Source organism: Fundulus heteroclitus, chromosome 4 (assembly GCF_011125445.2).
Source record: "Fundulus heteroclitus isolate FHET01 chromosome 4, MU-UCD_Fhet_4.1, whole genome shotgun sequence".
Classification (NCBI taxonomy): Eukaryota; Metazoa; Chordata; class Actinopteri; order Cyprinodontiformes; family Fundulidae; genus Fundulus; species Fundulus heteroclitus.
In genome coordinates this window covers 27,849,839-27,871,735 of record NC_046364.1, presented here as the reverse complement: position 1 = coordinate 27,871,735, position 21,897 = coordinate 27,849,839, and the positions used below count along the sequence as shown (strand labels likewise).

At 39.7% G+C, this 21,897-nt stretch overlaps 1 protein-coding gene across 1 annotated transcript; it reads right to left on the bottom strand.

The window, feature by feature from the left end:
- Window positions 1-3,533: 3,533 nt before the first annotated feature.
- On the bottom strand, window positions 3,534-21,062 carry LOC105925677 (intestinal mucin-like protein). The gene is made up of 20 exons (XM_036136302.1): window positions 19,224-21,062; window positions 18,481-18,755; window positions 17,457-17,707; window positions 16,674-16,845; window positions 16,169-16,413; window positions 15,838-16,021; window positions 14,843-15,062; window positions 14,338-14,510; window positions 14,192-14,261; window positions 12,576-12,697; window positions 11,093-11,124; window positions 10,839-11,007; window positions 9,446-9,541; window positions 7,737-7,777; window positions 6,191-6,421; window positions 5,350-5,451; window positions 5,088-5,216; window positions 4,456-4,495; window positions 4,247-4,367; window positions 3,534-3,896 (listed from the first exon to the last, which is right to left on the bottom strand). The coding sequence occupies exons 1-20, from the start codon at window positions 20,957-20,959 to the stop codon at window positions 3,698-3,700; spliced, it is 4,608 nt and encodes a 1,535-aa protein (XP_035992195.1). The 5' UTR covers window positions 20,960-21,062; the 3' UTR covers window positions 3,534-3,697.
- Between the last annotated feature and the right edge of the window lie 835 nt (window positions 21,063-21,897).

The window sequence follows — 21,897 nt, the reverse complement described above, 5'->3', positions numbered from 1 at the left end:
TAACAAGACCCTTCGCAGAGTTAGAGCAGCATATTTTTCATCATTAATTGAGGAGAATAAGAATAATCCTAGATTTCTCTTCAGTACAGTTGCCAAACTTACCCAGAGCCACAGCTCTGTTGATCCATCCATTCCCTTAGCTCTTAGCAGTAATGATTTTATGGGATTCTTCATAAATAAAATTGATTCCATTAAAAATAAAATAATTGGCATCCTCCCAAACATGATTACCTCATCCTCAGTAAGTGAGGCAGCATTGGAGGAATCCTTAGAACCTGCGCAGTGTCTGAACTGTTTAAAAGCAGTAGAGCTTTCTGAGCTATCTAAAATTTTAGCTTCATTTAAACCTTCTACCTGTATGTTAGACCCAATCCCAACCAAGTTGTTTAAGGAGGTATTCCCTCTGATCAGTGGTCCTATTTTAGACATGATTAATCTATCCTTGGTAAATGGATATGTACCACAGGCTTTTAAAGTAGCTGTTATTAAACCTTTACTTAAGAAACCATCTCTTGATCAAGATGAGTTAGTAAATTACAGACCTATATCTAATCTTCTTTTCTTATCTAAAATTCTTGAGAAAATAGTTGCTAATCAACTATGTAAACATTTACAAAGTAATGACCTACTTGAGGAGTTTCAGTCAGGCTTCAGAGCTCATCATAGCACTGAAACAGCTCTGGTGAAGGTCACCAATGATATTCTCATGGCCTCAGATAATGGACTTGTGTCTGTACTTGTCCTGTTAGATCTCAGTGCTGCATTTGATACAGTTGATCACAATATTCTCCTACAAAGACTTGAGCATACTGTAGGGATTAAGGGAAAAGCATTAGGCTGGTTTAAATCTTATCTGTCGGACAGATTCCAGTTTGTTCATGTTAATAATAAATCTTCCTCAAACTCTAGGGTCACTTGTGGAGTACCACAGGGTTCAGTCCTTGGACCAATTCTATTTACTATATATATGCTTCCGGTTGGCAAAATTATCAGACAGCATGGGATTAATTTCCACTGTTATGCTGATGACACTCAGCTATATTTATCCATAAATCCTGATGAATCCAATCAGTTACTTCGACTGCAGTCATGTCTTGATGACATCAAAAGCTGGATGACTTTAAATTTCCTGCATTTAAATTCTGACAAGACAGAAGTTGTAATCTTTGGGCCAGAGTCTTCAAAAAATAAAGTTCTTAATCAATCCCTTAATCTGGATGGCATTAACTTGGCCTCTGGTAATAAAGTTAAAAATCTTGGTGTTGTTTTCGACCAAGACATGTCATTTAAATCCCATATTAAACAGGTTTCCAGAGTTTCCTTTTTTCACCTCCGGAATATCGCCAAAATTAGAAACATTCTGTCCAGGAGTGATGCTGAAAAACTAGTCCATGCATTTGTTACTTCAAGGCTGGACTATTGTAATTCTTTACTATCAGGAAGTCCACAAAATGCAGTTCGAAGTCTTCAGCTGATTCAAAATGCTGCAGCAAGAGTTCTGATGAAAATCAACAAGAGGGATCATATGTCTCCAATTTTAGCTTCCCTTCATTGGCTTCCTGTTAAATCAAGAATAGAATTTAAAATTCTCCTTCTAACGTATAAAGCCCTTAATAATCAAGCTCCATCATATATCAGAGCTCTGATTACCCCGTATGTTCCTAACAGAGCACTTCGCTCTCAGACTGCAGGTCTGCTGGTGGTTCCTAGAGTCTCTAAAAGTAGAATGGGAGGCAGATCCTTTAGCTATCAGGCTCCTCTCCTGTGGAACCAACTCCCAGTTTTGGTCCGTGAGGCAGACACCCTATCTATTTTTAAGACTAATGTTAAAACTTTCCTTTTTGACAAAGCTTATAGTAAGAGTGGCTCATACCCTGAGCTATCTCTATAGTTGTGCTGTGATAGGCCTAGGCTGCTGGAGGACATCAGGGTCTAATTTTCTCACTCTACTGATTTCTACTGTTCTCCAGTTTTGCATTGTATTACATTGAAATGACTGTCGTCATTTCGGCTTTTAACTTTTTGCTCTCTCTCTTTTTCTTCATAGTAGGTACACCTGGTCTGGCGTTCTGTTAACTGTGACATCATCCAGAGAAGACGGCTCACCCGCTACTACCATCTAATGTAGAACAGATTACTAGATCAATGTGTGGTTCTGTGCTTTTTTGTTTCTCTTGTTGTGTCTCTGTTGTGTCTTCTGTAACCCCAGTCGGTCGAGGCAGATGACCGTTCATACTGAGCCTGGTTCTGCCGGAGATTTTTCCTTCCCGTTAATGGGTGGTTTTTCTTCCCACTGTCGCTTCATGCTTGCTCAGTATGAGGGATTGCAGCAAAGCCATGTACAATGCAGATGACTCTTCCTGTGGCTCTACGCTTCCCCAGTAATGAATGCTGCTTGTCGGGACTTTGATGCAATCAACTGGTTTCCTTATATAGGACATTTTTGACCAATCTGTATAATCTGACCCAATCTGTATAATATGATTGAACTTGACTTTGTAAAGTGCCTTGAGATGACATGTTTCATGATTTGGCGCTATATAAATAAAATTGAATTGAATTGAATTGAATTGAATTGAATTGTCTATGCGATGGAGACATTTGTTTTTAATCCGTTCTTTAAGTGTAAATCAACAAGACTGAAACAAAAGGGTTGCTAAAATCAGAAATGTTAAGTAATTATAGATTTTTATACCACGTAACTTTGGTAACAGACTGGATGTGCATAACATATCTAGATGGAAAAGTCCTCGTCATGAACTTTGAATGACAGGACAAAAAAAGTCTCACAAAATATTTAGACCTCAAGCTGGTGGATATCTACTTGTTAACTGGCTCTGCTCTGACTAGTCAGCTTTGAAAAAAATTCAAATGATTATCTACTGTGGGTAAGGACGGCTAATTTCTGTATTTAATGCCGTTTCCCAACAAATGTCATTTTGCAGGTTCAGTTCATATGCAATTTCAGAAAATCCAATTCGATTACGATTCACCTGAAACTCAATCCAATTGAATTAAATACAATATAATTTACCTGGTAAGATTAAGATCCAGCTACAAACATTTCAATTCATTCCAAATTATAATACAAAATTATCTAATTCATTAGTTAATTATTTAATCCCAGTTGGTAAAAATGTATCTAAGGAAGCGATTTGATCGTGTTCAGTCTTGACTGAGCCAGACGGAAATGATCAGAGAAAGAAGTCCTTTTTTGATTTAGAAGTCTTTTTAACAGGAAGCAGAGCTGGGCTCAGTATGAGGAACCGTCTACACACACACACACACACACACACACACACACACACACACACACACACACACACACACACACACACACACACACAGAATGTGCAAAGTTAAAAGCAGCAATTGCTTCTCAACAGTAGGACACACTGCATCTTCATGATCTGCTGCTTTGGTTCTTGTTTCGGCATAGCTTATGAGCTTAAATCCAGTCTTAACTCTATTCAGATCCATCTGTTTTATTCAAAAATGTTTCCCATTCCCCACAAAGGTTCTCAACACAAAAGATCATTTTGCAGATATATTTTATTTATTGTTAGCGAGAAATTCAGAAGCAGTCTTATTTGTAAGAACGACTCCGGAGAGGAGCCCATTGCACTATAAATAACAAAGTTTGGAAAAGGTTAGGACATTTGTGGTTAGCTTGTGGCTAGTGTAAAGGAGTAACAGGTCAGCGTCTCCTGCGGCGCTGGGGTTTAGCTGTGCTCGCTGGGCATTCTTCCTTGCTGCAGCGGCAGGTTTCCACATGGGTGTAGCTGTGGCGGACTTTTGAACCGTCAGCGCAGGTCAGCTCCACCTGCCTGATGCTGGTAGTGGCCTCATAGCAGCACTCACACTGGTGCATCATGGTGTTAGCTGCTGCCGAGTACCTGCAGACACACAGACGACAGCTCTGACCATCGACACCAACATGGTTTCTACAGGTTCACTAAAAGGGGCTTGTCTCCTCCAGCTTAATATATTTGCAGACTGAATTTAAATAGAAGCCTGCTGTACTTTACTCAACTTTTGAGCAAGCATTTTAGCATGCTGATTAAAATCTGTCCCTAGGTATGTTTAGACATCCACGTAAAATAACAACTGCAAGACCTTCACAGTTTTTGCTGTTTTTCCTGAATATTTCTCTGTTGTGCCCAACATTTTTACGCATCAGTCTAAATAAACCTCTATAATAACCTTTAAATATTCTGAATTTCAGAAATATAGCCACTATACTTACATGGACGAGCTTCTGCAATGTCCGACACAGGATGTAACGTTGAGCGGCTCAGCACTGACGCAGCTGTTCACCTCGATGATGGTCTGCTTGCTGTCCACCTCACAGACGCTCTGTAGCCGACCTGGAACACATGACCACGTCGTCACGATCACGTCATACAGCTACCTGCTGTGCTGTGAAAGTTCAATTCTGAAAATCTGTTAACTTACAGGTTTTGCAGCAGCCAGTGGCATCAGCTGTCTCGGTACCCTGGATGAGAACGATGGTTGGGTTAAAAGTGTGCAGTTTGGCTACATGGATCAGAGGTTCTATAGATCTGGATGTTTTTTTTGCTTCAGCGAGTTAAATGGCCGAGAAGCTTTTACTGTGGCTTGCTAACAGTCGTTCTAATGGATTCCTTTTAACAGTTCAACACATTCTGCTCATCTTCCATAAAGGCCAGCTTTTTGTGGCGTGAACAACTAATAGTGGATGGCAACGTCTTGGTTGGTTTGCACTTGTGCCGTTAAATGGGCTGAACACACTTCCCCTTTGTGTGCACGATTAAAGGTGTGCACATAACTGGAATTCATGTAATAAATAAGACATCCAGACTGCCTGTGTTGTTTTAAGAGTGCTAAACTGTGTAGGATAGGGTCTCTTTTGTGTGTTAAACAATTTGAAAAAATGTGTTGCCCACAGTGCTTTTTTGTTGAAAATCTACAAACAGTTCTTTTGTCCTTTTATCCTTCTTTACCATCTGGCTATAGTTTCATGCCCTCAGACAAGATCCAACGCGAGAGTTTTGGGAAAAACGATGGCGGGTTTGTGCATATTTCATCTTCACATTTGATGAACTCACAGGTTCACAGTCCAGCGGGTTGAAAGGAGGACAAGTGGTCCTTGTTTCCTTCACCACAACCTGTCCGTTGATCTTCTCACAGGTGTACTGCACACACTTGTCGTCGGGTGGGACAAAAGTGCCGTTGACCTGCGTGAAAGTGAAGAGCAGCGTGCTTCAGACAGCAGTGACGAATGTGTCGTGCAGTAAGGTAATAAATAAAAGATCTACTACAGCTAAAAGCTTTATACAGCTACGAAATAAAAACACGCGTTGCACCGACCTTAATGACGTGTACTGTCTGGTTCTGCGGCGTGGTGAAGACACAGCTCTTCTGTACACACGTCCCGCAGCACTCCTCTGTAGAACGTTGATATTCAAAGCCCTGCAGACAGAGTCAGCAACAGGGCGTCAGGCGCTGTGGGACAATGACGCGATGCTGGAATTCATCTGCTAAATGTTTGGTCTATTCCGGTGAATTTCATTCTTCTGATAGTTTTATGGAGGTAGACTAGATACCACAGGTTCCCATTCTTTGTGTCTGGTTCAGGCTCTCAGAAACTGTCACTATTGGTCCTGGGAGGTTTCATTTAATCAGGCTCATTTAATCCAATTTTATTTCATTTTCACGTGACTTTTCTTAGCTTTTGAGTCCAGGGTTGAAAATCTCACTGAACGCTTTCCAACCCTTTTCAGTTCTCAGCATATATCTATGTTTCAAACTTTCTCTCACAATTTACCCGCAAAGATTTTTCATCAAACAGTAGTTTTGAATTTTTTGTTTCATGTTCAGCATTTGTTAAGCTCACGCGGATACTAAATGCTAAGTTTGTTTTATAGATTAAATAACTTTTAACTTTTTACCACACACACCATTTTTCAACAGAACGAGCTTTAAACATGTTTCCGTTGTCCTTCAGAGAAATAAAGTTTTCTAGTTGGACCAAAGCAGGAAGGCAGCTCTCTCGGATGCAGCCTGGAGCTTTGGCCACCGTCTGCCGCGCTGTTTGAAACATTGTGTGAGGTTTTGTCCTTCATGTTTAATTGAAGTGGTCACTTGTACCAGATAAACTCTCAGAATGTGTGCAACAGTATTGTGAGTGATGTCTGGTGAATAGTCTTACTTCAGAGCAGCTTGTGTTGCAGACAACAGGGGTGCATTTGATGGCGTTGAGTTTGGTGGTGGGGTCTGTTTGGTGACTGCAGTAACACTGGTGGCAGGGTGCAGGGCTAAAAGACTCCTCCTGCCCAGTCCCACTGGTATCTGCTTGTGTTTCAGAGGATGCTGTGGCTCCTGATGGTTCTTCCAGTGGAACCTCTGACAGTGTTTGAGGTGTTGGTATCTTTGCACCAGGCTGTAAAACCACATATTGCATGTTAGTTGTCTCAGGCATCATTACAGAACTCTGGGTCTGTTTATGATGACAAACTTACAGGTAAAGTTCAAAGTGTGCTGTATACTACATTCAGTACTAAGGGAAAAAAACAAGGAAGCATTTTTTAATAAGCTGGGTTGCTAAGCTTTGTCCCTCAGCAGAATATAAAGCCCAAATAAAAAGGTTTTAGTCAGGGTCCAGCTGTGTCATTTCAGAGGGTCCCTGCTGCAGAAATGCTGCACTTATCGGCTGTTCTGTAGGGGATCTGTTGTTATTCTTCTGTGTGACTAGTTACTTTTTAAAGCGGACATATCATGATTTTCCATTCTTCCTTTTCACATATTCTCTCTTTTTACCCCTGCTCTGAGGTGCATCTGAGAGCAGCTGGTTTTGGTACTGTCTCTTTAAATCTGAAGGAGGCAATTCAAAAAACATTTAATAGAGAATAGAGAAAACTGAATGGATCGGAAAATATGACCCAAACGGAATCTAAAAATGTCTGCTCAGCTTCTGGACAGACTACGCCCAACTCCTCTGCACTCCTAAAGACTCGAAGTACACAACAAAATGTATTTCAGGGCTAATAAAGTGGATTTTGCATGATATATCCCCTTTAAAATGAATATGTTCCCTAACGGTCCATGGAGAGGGGAGCCAGAATTAAGTAGCCTTTTTTTTAAACTCCCAACACAGATGCAGCCATCTATGCTGCTTGACAAATGTGAGCTCTTGTTGATTGTGCAAATCCTCTCTTTTTAAAAGCTCAAATGTGTCTTTGAGAGACTGTCAATAGACCTTCTGGTTAATTCAGCAGGCTGACAGAAAACAGGCCACTGGGTGTGGTTATGGCAGATTCTGTACATGGTGATAGTAAAAGGGGGCAAACTGAGCATATTTTCCTTCACTGGAGCTCTTAGGTATGAAACGTAGTCTGTAAATAATATGATCAAATGATCTCAGTGTGAAGGCCTTATAAATATGATTTTAACTAAAGGCAACCAACTAGTTCCATGCTGCTAGACCTGCATATTTAGAACTGATTACACTAAAGTTCTTGAAAATGCTGCTAAAAAGCAACACAGAATTTCTTGAATCGATCCAATACTTGGCACCGTGTTACATTTTTCAGGATTTCACACCAAGATAAGGAAAAGAAAGGAAAAAAAAAATTATAATAGTTTAAAAACAAGAACAGAACCAATCAGCTATTAATAGGGAAAAAAGAATCACAAACAAACTTAACACATTATTCCTTCAATCGTTCTTATTTTAGGAGTTTCTTGAGTTTCCTCACCTTGAACTCAGTCAGGTCATAGACACACACACCTTTAGGGACTGCAGAGACAAAAACAGGCAAGTTCGCTTAAACATGAGACTTTTGTTTTAATGAATTAGGTTTAAGTCACACAATATTCCAGTTTTGTTCCAAGTCAATAGAAATATGTGCTATAACTTACATCAAACAAGTAGAAGAGGAAAAAAGCATTTTATTCAACATTATTTGATAAAGTCCACGATGTGACTAAGTTTTCTAGATTAGTTTTCAGCTGTATGTTTAAACTACATTTTATTGCATACTACGGTACTACTTAAAGGGCAACACAAAATTGTTGTATTTGCTTGTTGCAAAAAAGACCCTCTGTATTTCAATTCTACGGATTAGCAAATGACGGTTCAAAGCTTTACCAAGTTGTAAACTTGTTTAAATCCAACATTGAATGTACAGAAGTCACAAAACAGAGCTCACTGTCATTATTTAGAGGAATTCAAGAAAAGTTTGTGGAAAAACTGGGAGCAACCCAAAACTTGAGAATTTAAAGGGGCTGCTGTTCTTTTCTCCATGACTATAAAGTAGCAGTTTTTCATCTTGTTGTACATCCAATAGGGAAAGTAATTGTCTGGAATAATAAATTAGTTTAATCTTCTAACGTATAAAGCCCTTAATAATCAAGCTCCATCATATATCAGAGCTCTGATTACCCCGTATATTCCTAACAGAGCACTTCGCTCTCAGACTGCAGGTCTGCTGGTGGTTCCTAGAGTCTCTAAAAGTAGAATGGGAGGCAGATCCTTTAGCTATCAGGCTCCTCTCCTGTGGAACCAACTCCCAGTTTTGGTCCGTGAGGCAGACACCCTGTCTACTTTTAAGACTGATCTTAAAACTTTCCTTTTTGACAAAGCTTATAGTTAGAGTGGCTTATGTTACCCTGAGCTACCTCTATAGTTATGCTGCTATAGGCTTAGGCTGCTGGAGGACATCAGGGTCTATTTCTCTCACTCTACTGAGTTCTAATGTTCTCCAGATTTGCTTTTAACTTTTTGTTATCTCTCTTTTTTCTTCATTGTAGGTACATCTGGTCTGGCGTTCCGTTAGCTGTGACATCAGATATCTTCTGATAGTAATGTGCTATTATACTTGGTAATAGCAGATAACCCGCTATTACCATCTAATGTAGAACAGATTACTGGATCAATGTGTGCTTCTGTGCTTTTTTGTCTGTCTCTTGTTGTGTCTCTGCTCTGTCTCCTCTAACCCTCAGTCAGTCGAGGCAGATGACCGTTCATACTGAGCCTGGTTCTGCTGGAGGTTTTTCCTTCCCGTTAATGGGGAGTTTTTCTTTCCACTGTCGCTTCATGCTTGCTCAGTATGAGGGATTGCAGCAAAGCCATGTACAATGCAGACGACTCTCCCTGTGGCTCTACGCTTCTCCAGGAGTGAATGCTGCTTGTCGGGACTTTGAAGCAATCAACTGGTTTCCTTATATAGGACATTTTTGACCAATCTGTATAATCTGATTGAATTTGACTTTGTAAAGTGCCTTGAGATGACATGCTTCATGAATTGGCGCTATATAAATAAAATTGAATTGAATTGAATTTCTTATCATCATGTCTACCCTTTTTGTTGTTTAAACTCAAAAGATAAATGACAAGCTGCCATCCAGAACTGCTGCATCCAGTAACTACTGCAGAAGGGAGGGCTGAGAGACTCGAGTCACTTACCGCACTCGTAGGACTGGCAGCAGGTACCGTTGGTGATGAGAAGTTGGAAGCCCAGCAGGCAGGTAGGAGGAGCGCCACATAGCCTAAAGTTGCATTCTGTTGGGGGCAAAAAGTTTTACTGTGAATCTGTAAAAGTCACGTTTCATCACAGCCATGAAGAATGAAACCAGAAGCTCTGGAGGTTCAGATCCTACAGTAGGATTTAAAAAGAGACTGTTTGGTTTGGCTTTGTTTGCAGGAGGGCTGTGCCGACAATGGCAACCAGTTAACTTTTCTCAGCTGCTCACAGCAAAACCAAACGCTAACACATTAAGCATATATGGGTCCTTCTCAGGGTTCATTATTTAGGTCAGAATTTGAGTAAAGCCGTGTGATCTACTAGGGCTGGACGACATAGAAAAAAAAGCATATCGATAAAATAGAAATTATATTCATCGATATTGATAATTATCAAAAAATCCAAAGTGCAACCCTGGCCGTTTATGCTGTTGCTTTTCAACCTGTTTTTAGATAAAGAACAACAAACACTGAATTCAAACTCAACCGATTTTTGACCAAAACTGCAAATTTTTAAAAAAAGAAAAAAAGAACGCATGCTCTCTGAACTCTTTAAAGGGGCGGAGCTTGGTTCCTAGGTCTGCATTTGTGATTGGCTGGGAGGAGGAATATTACAGTCGTTAATATAACGACTGTAATATTAACCTGCATGATAGGCTAGAATGCAAAAGGAAGGAAAACTGTTATTATATTGAACTTTTTATTCACCCTTTTTTTTCTATCAATATACATCTATCAATCGATATATATTTTGTTATTGAATTATAGTCCAGCCCTATGATCTACACAACTATACCGTGAAAAAATATGAGATTTTTTACAATTTGGACGTTTTAATAAAGGAAGAGATTAACAGTGAGACACTAACCTAATCACTCTTTTGTTCATTATATACCCGTAGATGGATTTCTCCTACGGGTATTATATTTAAGTTCTCAGTCATTGAACTGAAATAATTATATTTCAGTTCAGTCACTGAGAAGCAGTTATATTGGTGTGCTAAAATACTTACACTGGTATACAAAACTGATGTTATTTTTATAGAATGTGAATACGTTTGTGTACAGATTTTGATTTGAAATCATTTTCATTCAGTCATTTTTTATTTTATTTTATTGAGACGGGCATCTGTCGAAAAATAGGAATAAAACGTTACTTTAAACCTAATTTTGTCAGTGGAGTGAGTTCTTATGGGCTTCCTTGTATTTTTCTCCATTGTTTTCTGTCATCACTCTTATAGGTAACTCTGTATATTTAGCCCAAATACTTAGATACTGATCCTATCGGGTTCAGGTAGCAGTGATGTGTGTACGTGATATTATCTAACGTAACTGACCACAGGTCTGCGTTGTGCAGCAGCCTTCTGTCTTGTTGAGCAGCTGCTGGCCGGGCTCGGTGCAGTTGGGGCTCTGGACCTCAGGGCACTTCACGGGATTACAGTGAACACTCATTGAGTCCTGGTCACACTCACAGGTGTTGCATTCACTTGTCCATGTTTCCCCTGGCTGGTTGGAAGAAACAAGATAGTTTAGACCCACAGGTTCTGATTCATTGGATCAAATTAGAATATGTGCCGGGCATGGTTTTCACCTCTTTGGGTTTTCCATCTGATCCAACACAGTCTGAAATCAAAACACAGGAAAGTGAAGCTTGTATCAGTTTCACCAGCTCAATTCCGTGTTATGACAAATAGCTAATTCAGCAGTCACGTGACAGCTTGAATGCATACAGACATCTAGAAGTGGTGAAGGACATATGCTAGAGTTCAATCTGAGCATCCAGTCGACATCTATACGGCTGCTACAACAGAAGCAGGAGACCACACTAAGGCCAACTGCTGTCAGCTAAGAACAAAAAACGGAGGCTACAATTTACACAGAACCACAAAACCTGGACATTAACCTCTTTGGTTGTGACAGATGTTATATTGATTTGTTTGGATGACGATACAATATTTGCCAATATCACAAAGTCTGTTATGCTATGATTTTGATAAAATTCAATTCACAAGTCTGTGCTCGATATGATGCAATATCATCTGTCCATCTAAAACTATTATTTACATTGATTTTATCCCACCCAAAATATGATTTGACATTGTATTTCTAAGCTCTTAAAGATATCAGGCTTTTAAATCCAAAATCAGCATTTTTCTTATTTTAATCACCTGTTTGCTATAGTCTCATGCCTTGTGTTGTATCTTTTAAAATGATGATATGGATCAATATTTTAGTTTTGCATTGGTGTAATTGTTTCATTAATCATTTAATCAATATATATATATATTGATGTGGATCGATGTGTTGTCGCACCTCTCATTAACAGACTGGGGACACTTGGTACAATACAACTCAACATTCCAACCAAGGGATCACAACTGGGCAAATATTATATGAAAGTTACTTCTACCGTGCACCATGTCTCAAAGCTCAAGTCATCTCAAACTGGTTTCTTCCTCATCACATTGAGTTCTTTCAACTCCAGTGGGCTCCACAGTCAGTTGATCTCAGACCAGTAAACCCTTTTTGGGATTTGGTGGAAGGGGAGATTGTGAAGCCAACAAATCTGCAGCACCTGTGTGATGCTATCGTGTCAACATGGACCGAAATCTCAAAAGAATCTTGCTGACCCTTTGTTGAATCTACAGCATGAAGACTTAAGGCAGCGCTAAAGGCAAAAGGAGCTCCAACCCAGCTCCAAGAAAGCTTACCAAATAAAGCTTCCAGTGAATGTACAGCTTACAACTGAGCTCCAATGACTAGTAAGTTGAACTAAATGTGCTCTTAGTTCTAGTTTACCATCAGTTTTTACAACCATTTGAACATGTGGAGAAGAAAGTACCAACAGAGTTCACCTGGATATTCTCTCACATATATAAGAAGCAAATAGTTTAAAAGGGATGATTTATCAAATGGTTAAGATGGAGAAAGGGTTTATTTACTGGGACGTGAAATAAATAACATTAATGGCTCCACCATTACCCAGTTAATGAAATGCTGAAACTGCTCAGTCAGACTCAACTGAAATATTTCCCAATGACTCACTGACATCTTTTTTTTTTTTATTCTCTTACCGCAGGAGGTGACACAAGTGTCATAAACTGAGTTGAACAATGTGGTGCCCTGAGGACAGAAGCAGCCTTCCTGGGTGAAGTTAGCAGCTGATGTCACATCTGCCTGAAACTTCCTGTTGTATCTGTTGGAACAAATGGAAAGTGGGATCATTTCAGGGGTGTGATTACTTTTATTACCATTTTTATTAAATGATCTAGGGGTAAAATAAAAGATATTTTGCTGTTTACTCTTCATCCCACATGCAAAAGTATTTACACCCATAAGAACTTTTCTCCATTTTGTCTCATTACAAAAAAACAAAAACCTTTAGGACAGGACATTTTATTTGGATTCTTTGATTGACCAGCTGAAAGTAGCACAGAAGTATTAAAGTGGAAGGACAATTAGACATCCTTTTGAAATGTTTTACCAAAAAAATAAGAACAGTGGGGCATGCCCCTTTCACTCTGTTACTTCCAAGTAAAGTCAAGTATAATCAGTTTATTTTCGAAGTCACCTACGGTAAGAAGAGTCCATCTGATCTCAGTATAAATCCAGCTGTTCTGTTTCTGGTCTCCAGTGTGTGTGTGTGTGTGTGTGTGTGTGTGTGTGCGTGTGTGTGTGTGTGTGTGTGTGATGGAGAGGAGGGGGGGGGGGGGGGGGGTTGCAGAGCAATATTAAGAGAAGCAGACAAGAGCCCGGCTGGAGAGATCCAAAGTTCAGGTGGTAGAATCTGTCAACAGGATAACCAGCAAAAGTACACTCCACAAATCTGGCCTTTATGCAAAAACAGCAAGATTGAACTATTGCTGAAAGAATCCCACTCTGCAGTTTGGTACACATGTTGTAGCAGATACAGCTAGTTGATGTTTCTTCTTTATGGGTTTATGGTTGTCTTTTCCCATGTTTCCTATGGTCCAGTGCTTGGAGCATTTCTGGAGGTTGTTTGTTCAACTCCCACAGACTACCACTCTGGATCCTTGAGGAAGACCCTGAGCCCCAGAATGTTCTTCTGAACCCGTACAGTGGCAGCCCACTGCTCTTCAAGGGGATGGATTAAATGCCTAGGACAAATTTCATTGCGTTGTATGTTGCGATGACAATAAAGATGATGATTATTATGGTAGCTGTAGGATGATTCTTTATAGCAGCTGGCTGTCAGATTTTGTAATATTTGGCTATATGTCCTTGTTATCACTCTTTCCCTCTCCCTTGTTATGTTTGGCATCAGTTTTATAAAATACCTTATTAGCAATAACATGAATAATAAAATAAATTGTCAAAGGAGGTATTATAGGTGTAAAAAGCCTCCCATGGGCTGGACATGACAAGGAAGAAAAAAAGAGGGAAAAATGGCCCAGTCAAAGTCCAGTCTTAAATTCAGTTGAGAAATATTAGCAAGACTTGGAAATTTTATATCATTTAGATATTTAACTACTTTGTGTTGGTAAAAAAAATCCCAGATGTACTAAAGTTTGTGCCTGCTATAAAAATATAAGACAAAGTTTAAGGAGAAGGAATATAAGCAAGTAAAATTAATTCATCCCTGACCTTTAACCTGTACAAAAAAACAAAACAATAAGTGACCTGTAACAAATCATAAATGTCCAGCAGTGTGAGCAAGTGTTTACTGTACCTGTCATTGCATGTGAGTTCTACCGAGGGACCACAGGCCATGTACACTTTGTTGCTTGGACATCTATGCTCTACAAGATATTATCGTGTTATTAACATTTTTTTTCAGATCTCCAGTAGAGATACACTCAGAACTAAATGCCTCACCACACAGTCCATTAGTGGCATTCCTCCAGTCGATGCAGACTCCTGCACTGGAACACTCAGCAGCATATGCCTCCAGGCTGGAGCACATGTTATTACCACCACTGCAAATCTCATAGGCGCACGATGTCACAAATGGTCCAGGAGCTATGACTGAGTGGCAAGGTGCGAATAAACTAGAGGAGACATAGTTGCATGTTAGAACACCAGAGAAACAACCAAACAACTTGCACACTCAGGTTATAAAAAACTGCAATCCTGAATGTGCAAAGGCCTTATATAGAAGAAATAAATACAAAAAAAAACTGGCAGAAAAAGTTTGTCCTGTCTTAGATCTGGTGTTGTGTGAAACTGAAGATGTATAGTGGTGTTCACGGATACTGCTAAAAGGAGCGATAATATCATTTGTAAAACTAGAAATAATCACTAACTTGGACAAACATTAGTGGAAATACAATTTAAAACACAGCTGATGCAAAGTCTTTTGCGTGTTTTGAGGTTTCCTCACCTGCTCATAATGAGCTCACAGATGGCAGGTTTGCAGGCAGGTTGTGTTGTTGGATACGGCCGCTGTGATGAAGTGACAGGTTCTGTTGTAGCAGCTGAAGGGGTGGGTGAGGGGACACAGACGGTACCAGGAATAGTCCAGAGTTCTGCAGATTCTGCGCAGCTTTCTATCTGGCCGTTTGGAGAACGGCAGTCGTTGGCTTGGGAGTTGTCACAGGTCCCTACAGAACAGAGGCAGCAGTTACTGGCAGAGTCATGAAGTTCAAGAGAAGTTGCTCTCTGAACTTTTGTCTCCAAAAATGCAAATATACAATCTTCAGTATGAAGTATTTTGCTGAAATGTAAAGAAAGCCACTAGATGTTCAGACATAAGTCCATTGCTGACTTATACTTTTCCTTCTGTAAAATGATGCATAAACAGGCCACCTGACCTAGACTTAGACTTTGTTGTCATTTAACTTCACATTCACAATGTACATTTGAGCATAATTTTGTTGCGAGGCACAAAGTAAAAACAGAAGAAAAAAAAGAAACATTATAACTAAATGTAACAAATATGTGTTTCCTTCTGTTTGTCATTTTTAGAAGTTAAATATCAATCAATCCATTTCAATATCTACAGGTAAACTGCACAACAGCAAAAAAAATAAGAGCATAGAACATTTGTTTATCTCAGTATTACTCTGTGTAGAAAGTTGAGGTAATGTGGAAGAATGTATATTTTTTACCAACATATAAGGAAACCCTGAAGGCTGTATACACTTTTTCTATTTACTGGACTCTGGTTCAAATCAAAAGGAAATTCCTTCTGAATCGGGTTATATATACTTGGAGAATTCATTCACTGATTTCCTGATCCTTGATTCATTCTGGGATACTTTCATCCTAAATAAGTGTTAACAGAACCTATTCCCTTAACTTTACAAGTGGTTCTAATCCATTTCCTTTTATTTCATAATAAAACCATATGATCGATCACAATAAACGATAACTCACCACACTGTCCCTCAGTATTCCCCCCAAACAGAGAATAGGGCAGGTCGATCTTGAATGAAGATCCCCTATAGATTATTGTTGTGTTGATCTCCGGTATCAGTGCTGTGATCTCCATATCCGTGCCAAAAAGGAGAAGCACCGAATTGCTATAGGCTGGATAGATACGTTTCTGATTGACATACACCTGTAGAACCCAAAAAAAGAAACGCTGTAAGCCATGATGTGAACTACACACAACTGTCTATTGTGTCATTTTATAAATATTTTCTATATAGTTTTCTCTGAAAAGAAAATCACCAACTGGAATAGTTCAGGCTAAACTGCTGCTTACCACATTAGCTGCTGTTCCTGAAGTCTTCACCTGAGTCAGAACTACCTTTACTGATTTATATGTGACAGTGAGAGCCAGAGGGCAGAAAGTGCTATCTGAAGGATCACAGTCATTGCTTCTTGTAATAGTCAGGTTATATTTGGAAATAATCTCCTTAACCAAGTAAAAGGAGCAGTTCTGTTGTAAATTATATATTTGTCCATCAAACGTCATGTAGTAGGATCCACTCCAGACACTGCACACACCTGCAGGAAGAGGAAGCAGACGATGGAACAGGTGTCCAGAAAAAAATCTCCCGGATAAATAAAAACAAACTAAAAAAAATTTCACGTTCAGGTGGTCCGTGTGCATATTACATATTTGATGACATTTCTTTTTTGTAAAATGTAATGTACAAAGGTACTTTACGTGTTGTAAATGAACGCTAATAGCATCACATTGTTCTAGTTTCCTGTAAGCAGACAAAAATATAGTGAATGATTAAATGATTAAAAATGTAACTTACATTCACATTCATAGTGAAAGCAACATCCATCTTGCTCATAGACCTGGACCGGTTTCCTTGCATTGGCACAGATGGGCTGGGTTACATTCGGACAGACTTTAGGTGTGAATGTTATCTTGCCTTCTTTGCAAGTAGCTGTGGTGCAATTGTCAATCTTCCAGGACTCTCCATTCTGGTTGGAAAACAAGACGCGTCAAATTAAGTGCTGCGTTTTCATTCATCATTGAAGGGCTTTTTTTTGCCGAACTCACTTGGTGCCATTGTTGTCTGGGACTAGAAATAACACATTCTGCAACAATGAGTCAGATGGAATGTTTGTCCACCCTATTTAACCATTGAGTTTTCCTCATTATGATACAGGAAGAAATGTTTTTCCAAAGATTTCAAATGATAAAGCCGAAACTCAAGTATGATTTAAAGTATACTACCAGCACATTTTCAACAGATTCAACTCATCAGAAGTATATTTCTTGACAAAAAAAATACAATTTAAGACTAAACAAAAAAATCACAAGATTTTTTAAACCAATAATTAAAACTGAGTTACAGTCTAATCAGTAGTGAAAAATGTAAGTTTCACAGTTCAACAAACTATTTCTTTCTTTCAAATCTATTTCTTGGAACAAAATGACTTGCAATAGTCTCCTAGTTGGACAGGATCTGGATATCTTTGTCAGGTTGCACTTTGTGTGAGATGAGTTTTAACAGATCAAAACTTCCTCTTTGTTGGAACCAATCATTGATCAATTAAAAGCCTTTGCTAATGATATATTCATGCCTTACCTTTTTAGGTGTGCTCAGATCATAGCAGTCTTGGGTCGTTGTGGATGCTGTTGTTGTGGTTGTACTCAGAGGTACTGAGCTTGAAATTGGGGCCTGTGTTGTGCTGAACAGTGAAGTAGAAGAATGTGCAGTAGTACTAGGTGTCGAAGAGGTTGGACATGGGCTGGATCGAGTTTCAACTTTACAAGATGCATTGCAGTATGCGCTGTAACACCACCCAAGGCCATCAGTAACATTGTATAACAAGTCCCCTGTGTAAAACAGATTATGGAGAAAGTTTTAGCATATTAAGTAAAAAACTGCAAAAATAATATTTCAAATGGGAGGCCAATAATTAAATTAGCTTTAAAAAATTTAAAAAGAGACATTATCTAGAAATACTGAGGTAGACATTAAAACTGTTGAACCTGTTAGGTCTAAGCCTTTTTGTTTCACAGAATTTACGAATGTGTTCCTTAATTTTTAGAAAAAGCAATATCGTTGATATCAGAGATGTGTCGTGCATCATGAGTTGTTACTGAGATTGTAAAACAATCTGCAGCCTCTATAATTATTTCAATATATATTTAAAGAAAGCTGGAGGCTTTAATCAAAGTCTTCAAAAGGTCTCCATGAATCTGATACATCACACAACACTGCAATGAGGCTCCATACTCACTCAGTCCTTAATTTGAAAAACAACACCCCAATAATCTCAAAAAGATCATTTCTAACAGGTTGTCTTTGAATTCAAAAATGCGTTGGCTGCCACCAAAATTTTTACACCATGTAGAAGATTAAAAAAAACAGACAAAAAATAGTTTGTGAATAACTACAAGACTCTACAACAGTGAAGTACAAAAGGGAAATTCATAGTTGTTCTGTTTTGTTTTCAGAGCTCTCCACTCTGAAAGTTCTGTTCTTGATAAAATGTTGTGAATTTGAAGTTTTCTTTAATATTAAAATGAAAATATATTAAAAGTGTGAATATTTTTTATGTCAGGGAAAGAAGAAAAAATAGCAATTAAAATGAAAAAGAACGTACCAGGATGATGAGATGTTCCATTAACATTACAAACACACAATGTTGTGGTAAGTCTTGGAGAGGAAGGGACTGTTGCTCCGGTCGTCTGGAAAGTGGATCCTGATGGAAAAACTGTTGTACTACCAGGAAGTGTCTGTGTAATGGGGGCGATATAGGTTGTGCCTCCTAAAGGATGTTCAGTAGTTGAGGTTGTAGTGTTTTTCACAGAGGGATTTGTAAGTACACTTGTTGTGTGTAACTGTCCTGTTATAATACCTATGGTTGTTATAGAGCTTTTTGTTGTAGCTCTCTGGCTGGAGGTGAAAAGGACTTGTGTAGTTGTTGTAGAAAGGGAGGGCTTTGATGATATAGTTGTTCCTTCGCTGCTTTTTGTAGTTGCCCCTGGCACTGAAGTTGTGGTTTCAAGAACTGCTGTGGTGGAGGATGTTAGTTGACCAGTGGTTGCTTCAACAGGCTTTCTTGTACTTACAGTTGTTTCTTGACCTTCGGATGTTGTAGTTCCAGAAGCGTTTGTTGTAAATCCTCCAGTGGTTCTGGCTGGTGTTGTTGTGGTTTTGGTAACAATGGATGGCTTAGATGTTACAACTGCTTCCTGACTTGTTGTCATGACTTCAGGTACTGCAGTTGTAGTTTCAACAACTTCTGTAATGGAGCCAGTCACCGGGCCTGTTGTGACAACTTTTGGAGGTTTTGTTGAGCCAATGTTTACAGTTGTTGTTTCTGAGCCAGTTGTTTCAACAAACTTTGTTGTAGCTCTCTGGGAGATGCTGAAAGGGCCTGGTGTAGTTGTTGTAGAAAGGGAGGGCTTTGATGATATAGTTGTTCCTTCACTGCTTTTTGTAGTTGCCCCTGGCAGTGGAGTTGTGGTTTCAAGAACTGCTGTGGTGGAGGATGTTAGTTGAACAGTGGTTGCTTCAACGGGCTTTCTTGTACTTACAGTTGTTTCTTGACCTTCGGATGTTGTAGTTCCAGAAGCATTTGTTGTAAATCCTCCAGTGGTTCTGGCTGGTGTTGTTGTGGTTTTGGTAACAATGGATGGCTTAGATGTTACAACTGCTTCCTGACTTGTTGTCATGACTTCAGGTACTGCAGTTGTAGTTTCAACAACTTCTGTAATGGAGCCAGTCACCGGGCCTGTTGTGACAACTTTTGGAGGTTTTGTTGAGCCAATGTTTACAGTTGTTGTTTCTGAGCCAGTTGTTTCAACAAACTTTGTTGTAGCTCTCTGGGAGATGCTGAAAGGGCCTGGTGTAGTTGTTGTAGAAAGGGAGGGCTTTGATGATATAGTTGTTCCTTCACTGCTTTTTGTAGTTGCCCCTGGCAGTGGAGTTGTGGTTTCAAGAACTGCTGTGGTGGAGGATGTTAGTTGACCAGTGGTTGCTTCAACGGGCTTTCTTGTACTTACAGTTGTTTCTTGACCTTCGGATGTTGTAGTTCCAGAAGCGTTTGTTGTAAATCCTCCAGTGGTTCTGGCTGGTGTTGTTGTGGTTTTGGTAACAATGGATGGCTTAGATGTTACAACTGCTTCCTGACTTGTTGTCATGACTTCAGGTACTGCAGTTGTAGTTTCAACAACTTCTGTAATGGAGCCAGTCACCGGGCCTGTTGTGACAACTTTTGGAGGTTTTGTTGAGCCAATGTTTACAGTTGTTGTTTCTGAGCCAGTTGTTTCAACAAACTTTGTTGTAGCTCTCTGGGAGATGCTGAAAGGGCCTGGTGTAGTTGTTGTAGAAAGGGAGGGCTTTGATGATATAGTTGTTCCTTCACTGCTTTTTGTAGTTGCCCCTGGCAGTGGAGTTGTGGTTTCAAGAACTGCTGTGGTGGAGGATGTTAGTTGAACAGTGGTTGCTTCAACGGGCTTTCTTGTACTTACAGTTGTTTCTTGACCTTCGGATGTTGTAGTTCCAGAAGCGTTTGTTGTAAATCCTCCAGTGGTTCTGGCTGGTGTTGTTGTGGTTTTGGTAACAATGGATGGCTTAGATGTTACAACTGCTTCCTGACTTGTTGTCATGACTTCAGGTACTGCAGTTGTAGTTTCAACAACTTCTGTAATGGAGCCAGTCACCGGGCCTGTTGTGACAACTTTTGGAGGTTTTGTTGAGCCAATGTTTACAGTTGTTGTTTCTGAGCCAGTTGTTTCAACAAACTTTGTTGTAGCTCTCTGGGAGATGCTGAAAGGGCCTGGTGTAGTTGTTGTAGAAAGGGAGGGCTTTGATGATATAGTTGTTCCTTGACTGCTTTTTGTAGTTGCCCCTGGCAGTGGAGTTGTGGTTTCAAGAACTGCTGTGGTGGAGGATGTTAGTTGAACAGTGGTTGCTTCAACAGGCTTTCTTGTACTTACAGTTGTTTCTTGACCTTCGGATGTTGTAGTTCCAGAAGCGTTTGTTGTAAATCCTCCAGTGGTTCTGGCTGGTGTTGTTGTGGTTTTGGTAACAATGGATGGCTTAGATGTTACAACTGCTTCCTGACTTGTTGTCATGACTTCAGGTACTGCAGTTGTAGTTTCAACAACTTCTGTAATGGAGCCAGTCACCGGGCCTGTTGTGACAACTTTTGGAGGTTTTGTTGAGCCAATGTTTACAGTTGTTTCTGAGCCAGTTGTTTCAACAAACTTTGTTGTAGCTCTCTGGGAGATGCTGAAAGGGCCTGGTGTAGTTGTTGTAGAAAGGGAGGGCTTTGATGATATAGTTGTTCCTTCACTGCTTTTTGTAGTTGCCCCTGGCAGTGGAGTTGTGGTTTCAAGAACTGCTGTGGTGGAGGATGTTAGTTGACCAGTGGTTGCTTCAACAGGGCTTTCTTGTACTTACAGTTGTTTCTTGACCTTCGGATGTTGTAGTTCCAGAAGCGTTTGTTGTAAATCCTCCAGTGGTTCTGGCTGGTGTTGTTGTGGTTTTGGTAACAATGGATGGCTTAGATGTTACAACTGCTTCCTGACTTGTTGTCATGACTTCAGGTACTGCTGTTGTAGTTTCAACAACTTCTGTAATGGAGCCAGTCACCGGGCCTGTTGTGACAACTTTTGGAGGTTTTGTTGAGCCAATGTTTACAGTTGTTGTTTCTGAGCCAGTTGTTTCAACAAACTTTGTTGTAGCTCTCTGGGAGATGCTGAAAGGGCCTGGTGTAGTTGTTGTAGAAAGGGAGGGCTTTGATGATATAGTTGTTCCTTCACTGCTTTTTGTAGTTGCCCCTGGCAGTGGAGTTGTGGTTTCAAGAACTGCTGTGGTGGAGGATGTTAGTTGACCAGTGGTTGCTTCAACAGGCTTTCTTGTACTTGCAGTTGTTTCTTGACCTTCGGATGTTGTAGTTCCAGAAGCGTTTGTTGTAAATCCTCCAGTGGTTCTGGCTGGTGTTGTTGTGGTTTTGGTAACAATGGATGGTTTAGATGTTACAACTGCTTCTTGACTTGTTGTCATGACT